Raw genomic sequence first — 5,000 nt, 5'->3', positions numbered from 1 at the left:
GTGTGTTTGTTAGAAGCAATTCTTCCTTCCCGATTTCAAAACATTTTATATCCAAACACACAACCCCAGCCTCTGTCATAATCTCACTAATCAGTACTAACCAAATCCCCACCATTTATGCAGACTCAAGTTAACCAATCCAGCTTTCTTCTGGTGTAATGTGCCAGTGTGAAATGATATCTGGTGGTATCCCCCGCAAAAACCCAAATGTGAGAAAGATAGTGATTGCTCAAAACCAATCTTAAACTAGAAGCACTAAGAGAGTTCATACCTCCACTAAAGCCATGGGGTCACTGACATACATCTCCACACATCTCCACGCTGTGGAATCCTATGCTTTATGCAAAACTTTGTTGTTTGATAGAACATTTGACAAAGTTACACCCTAATTTTTTCATGTCTTTCTGCCTTGATTTTGTGGAGTTGGAAACTAGAATGTCAACATTCGCCCTATCCCGCAATGGTGAAGATTCTTTGAAAAAAATCCGGATCACCACAAAAATGTAATCACAGGTTCATTTTGTCAACAAACAAACAAACCAACACAACCGAAAAACACAACCTCCTTAGCGGAGGTAATAATTAAGAGTGACATTTAGTTATGACCAACCACTGTCGGTTCTGACATCTGGGTTTCCAGTTGTTGGAGAGACCAACTTTTCTGTATAACCAGGTCACCTACTTCTTCAGCTGCCTTTTGCGGAGTTCCACCCCATCACCGGCTGCTCCACTTTGGGGGGCATGTGCTTGTGACCTTCAAGACATAGTATGTAATGTTTTTAGTAGTCTACTTCCAGAATTAATGCTGCTCATAAACAAATGCATTATGACTGGAAAAAGGACACTTTTCATACAAAAAGGTGACTCTTCTCTCTGTTCATCATTCTTGATTTCCAGTAATAGACATATCCAGCAACAAAAATGATTGCACTTTGGTCATACCAGTAAATATTAATGAAAGATTGAATTTTGTAAAGAGCAGCATAGTTGCAATGATCAGCATAGTTGCAATACGTGCTTCACAATCACAATCCTGCATACTCATCATAATTGTAGCACTGTGTGCATGAGGATGAAATTATACACTGTGGATATCATGTCATTGGATGAACAGTGTGTGGTGGTCATGCAGGTGGATGTGTGTGCTTTATACAGGCATAATGTGTTTGTTTGTGTGTGCATGCGTGCACACGTGTGCGTGTGTGTTAGTGTGCGTAAAAATATATACATGTAGCAACAGGGTGAAGGTGTTTGGACATAGGTGAAGAAGTGTACATCCACATCCACACACACACACACACACACACACACACCTGCTCCTCTGCGGGCTGATGAAGGACACTCTGTGCTGACGATTCATGCGATTCTTCCCCTCCATTTCCATTCCTGCGGCAATAGCATATGACTACATTGTAACATATCAAGAAAGGTAGTGGTGCGCACATCCGATATGCAAGTGCAGGACAAAAAATGAAATACTATGAAAATAAAGGTGGAACGACCGCACACTGCTTCCGTTTTTTTTCTTCAGACTAATGAGGAGCATACCGTTCGAAAACGTTCACTTGGAAAAAGGAAAAAGAACAAGAAAAATGGGAGCAGTGTGCGGGCATTCCACATTTACGTACATTGTAGCATATTACACCTCACAGACACCAAAGCAACTTATAGAGGATGACAGAAAGCATCTACATCATTGGAGAAAAACGGAGTTAATTGAGTCATAAAGTTACAAACACACAACCTAACAGCATAACAGAAACTGTTGGTCAAACGCTAGTCTTGTTTGTTTAATCATTGCACTATAACACATTATCAATGGTGTTATAACAAGGCCAGAACAGCTTGTCAGAACTGTTAAAAGGCTATGTAGGTTGAATTAAGGTAAATTGGGCCACGTTTTTGCATATAAGTGAATGGAAAAAAATGGCCCAATTTACCTGAATTCACCCTATGTTATTTACACATTTCACAGGGCTCTAAATCCACTTTTTCCATCTCCTGTAGATGTTAATCTAACTAACTAAACACACACTCACAAATGGGTTAAAGTGGCTAGTAAGTTAGTCTTTTCTCCCAGCCAAACTGAAAATTCACCAGCATTTGGCTGGTTGGCTGGTGTTAATTTAGAGCCCTTCGGCATGTGATAACTGGTTATTGTCATGTAAAAAGTGTGTTGAAGAGGCGGCGAGTGCCTTGGATGTTGAGCTGGGCGAACTGCAGCTCGTCCTCGTGGTCCCTGAGCAGCAGGTGGAAGTCGTCCCAGGTGATGGTCTCCTTGTCGTCGTGGAAGCCGGCTGCCTGCAGCATGGCCTGGATCACCTGCTGCGCCTGGCTCTTGGACAGACAGCTGCTGGAGATCTCAATGAACGACCTGCGTGTGGAGCAGAAAACCAGGACAGCTGAAAGAACGAACACCTAGAGCGGTGATTTTCAAAGTGGGTGGGCAGCGAGGGGGTGCTAGGGGGCCCATGGCATGTTGCTAGCAAAACGACATAGATATTTCGATAAATTAAATAACTAACATACACCAAAATAAAACAATAATAAGCAATAAGCACAATATTATATTGCATCTATGAACATTACTAATATTGTTAAGTTATTATGTTATTACAGCTGTCTAAAGTGAAGAACTCATCTGACCTCTGTGTGCATTTTTTTTTTTTGATAGATGTGAGAAAATTTGTACAAGATATATACTTTTGGGAGGTGACACAAAACATTGATTATTGTCAAAATGAGTATATGGCTGGTGGTATGCGCATGTCAGGGTTTCCCCCAGCACTTTATTGCTAAGGCAGCCACCTTGACAAGAAACACCTGCCACCTTGACTAGATCCCCTGAAAAGATAAAGATTTCATGTTGTGATTGAAGTTCTAAAGTTGCTTAATCAAAAAGTATATACTTTTAACTTCCCACCATCTTGACTATCAAAAATTCTGTGGGAAACACTGCATGCACTGTATGGGCTGAGTTGTAGCAGTGGCGTGATCACCTGAGTAAAGTGGAGAACTCTTCTTTGGACAGGCAGCCGTCTCTGTCGATGTCGTGCATGCTGAAGAGCAGCCGGGACTTCTCCTCCGGTGAGCCTGCAGCCGTGGCCGGTCAAATTTACCCATAAGGACAGAAGAAGAAATATCCGCTAACCACATTAAGCTCCCTTGATGTGATTTATTAAAGTGGTATGCCACTATTTTGGGGCTTAATAAAGTTAAAATTGTTGGCCGGGGTTTATAAAGGTGGTAAAGTGTCTTATTTTTCACGTTTTAAGCGTTGTCTTGCTTTAAGACAAGTTAAAAGAGGGAGTATGTACAAGCTAGTGAAAGGCAATGGATCAGTGTATGTGTGATCCATTGACTCACTAGCTTAGATACATACCCCCGCCTTAAAACAAGACAACGCCTAACATGAAAAATAAGACACTTTAGCACCTTTATAAACCCAGGGCAACGATCTTAATCGTATTCAGACCCAAAATATTGGCATACCCCTTTAAGTGAAAAACTGCCCCAACTTTCGACCTGCAAGGTCTTCATCAGGTGTCACCATTTGCAGGATGTGCGCGCACCTCTCACTTCTTGACAATCAAATTTACCCAACATGCATTACTAGTGCATCACAGCAGAATGCAGTGACCACTAGGGTTGTAGATGTGTTCTGACTGTCACGACAACAAGCCTGGCTCTTTGGTGTAGCGGTCAGAACCCCAGTATACTACCCTAGATGGTCTGGATTTGAGTCCCGGCTGGGCAACTCTACTCCCCTTCGCTGCAATGTGCGTGTATGTTTTTTTGTGTGCTGCTGTATACTAACCCTTCATGAAGATGGCAATGACGTCCAGGAACTCTTGCATTGACAGGTAGCCGTTGCCGTCTTTGTCGGCCAGTGTGAACATTGATTGGACGAACAGGGAGTCGGGCTTTAGCCCCAGAGCAGAGGCAAACTCCTCCCCCGACAGCTCGCACTGCAGAGCCTCACGTGTCTTACGACTGGACACACCTGCCAGGCTGCCAGCGTCACGCCTCTCTATATCCAGCACCTGAGACCGCACATATACACGCATGCACACAAACGCGCATGCATGCACACACACATGCATGCACACACATGCATACACAAGCAAACAGCCACGCACACACACACACGGACACACATACAAAGACATACATACAAACACACACACACACACACACACACACACACACACACACACACACACACACACACACACACACACGTTTTACCTTGATTGATAAAGAATCATCACTGTTACTGTTTTCAAGCCAACCAGAACAGCTAGTGCCTGTTCCTGTAAACCACCCGCGTTCATACTGGGATTTTTTAGGTCTGTCCGCCAGAACACACTACCTGTGTACCCTCCGAGTGTGTGTGTGTATGTGTGTGTGTGTGTGTATGTGTATGTGTGTGTGTGTGTGCATATGTGTGAGTGTGTGTGTGTGTGTGTGCATATGTGTGAGTGTGTGTGTGTGTGTGTGTGCGTGCATATGCGTGTGTGTGTGTGCTACAGTACCTGTGCGAAGGCGTGCCTGATGAAGGTCTCCACTATCTGCTGCGTGTGTGTGTATGTGTGTGTGTGTGCGTGTGCGTGTGCGTGTGTGTGTGTGTGTGTGTGTGTGTGTGCATGTGTGTGTGTGCTACAGTACCTGTGCGAAGGCGTGCCTGATGAAGGTCTCCACTATCTGCTGCGTGTGTGTGTGTGTGTGTGTGTGTGTGTGTGTGTGTGTGTGTGTGTGTGTGTGTGTGCATGCATATGCGTGTGTGTGTGTGTGTGTGTGTGTGTGTGTGTGTATGTGTGTGTGTGTGTGTGTGTGTGTGTGTGTGTGTGTGTGTGTGTGTGTGTGTGTGTGTGTGTGCATGTGTGTGTGTGCTACAGTACCTGTGCGAAGGCGTGCCTGATGAAGGTCTCGACTATCTGCTGCCTCTGGCTCCTGCTGACGGCCTCCTTCAGCACCTCCTTCTCCCTGCACCTCCTCAC

The 5,000-nt window shown here is 44.3% G+C and overlaps 1 protein-coding gene across 1 annotated transcript in view; it reads right to left on the bottom strand.

Annotated features, from left to right (window-relative positions):
- The window catches only part of duox (dual oxidase), a 47,642-nt gene that overhangs the window by 23,799 nt on the left and 18,843 nt on the right, over window positions 1-5,000 (bottom strand). The window contains exons 18-23 of the mRNA XM_063197797.1: window positions 4,902-5,000; window positions 3,818-4,043; window positions 3,000-3,093; window positions 2,196-2,374; window positions 1,314-1,386; window positions 683-754 (exon numbers count right to left, since the gene is read on the bottom strand). The exon at window positions 4,902-5,000 is cut by the window's right edge and continues 99 nt beyond it. Coding sequence (XP_063053867.1) covers window positions 683-754; window positions 1,314-1,386; window positions 2,196-2,374; window positions 3,000-3,093; window positions 3,818-4,043; window positions 4,902-5,000 — 743 coding nt within the window. The remainder of the gene's footprint in view (window positions 1-682; window positions 755-1,313; window positions 1,387-2,195; window positions 2,375-2,999; window positions 3,094-3,817; window positions 4,044-4,901) is intronic.

The sequence above is a fragment of the Engraulis encrasicolus genome, chromosome 4 (genome assembly GCF_034702125.1).
Source record: "Engraulis encrasicolus isolate BLACKSEA-1 chromosome 4, IST_EnEncr_1.0, whole genome shotgun sequence".
NCBI lineage: Eukaryota > Metazoa > Chordata > Actinopteri > Clupeiformes > Engraulidae > Engraulis > Engraulis encrasicolus.
The sequence above is the reverse complement of the archived record's forward strand: the minus strand, read 5'-3'. Positions and strand labels throughout refer to the sequence as shown.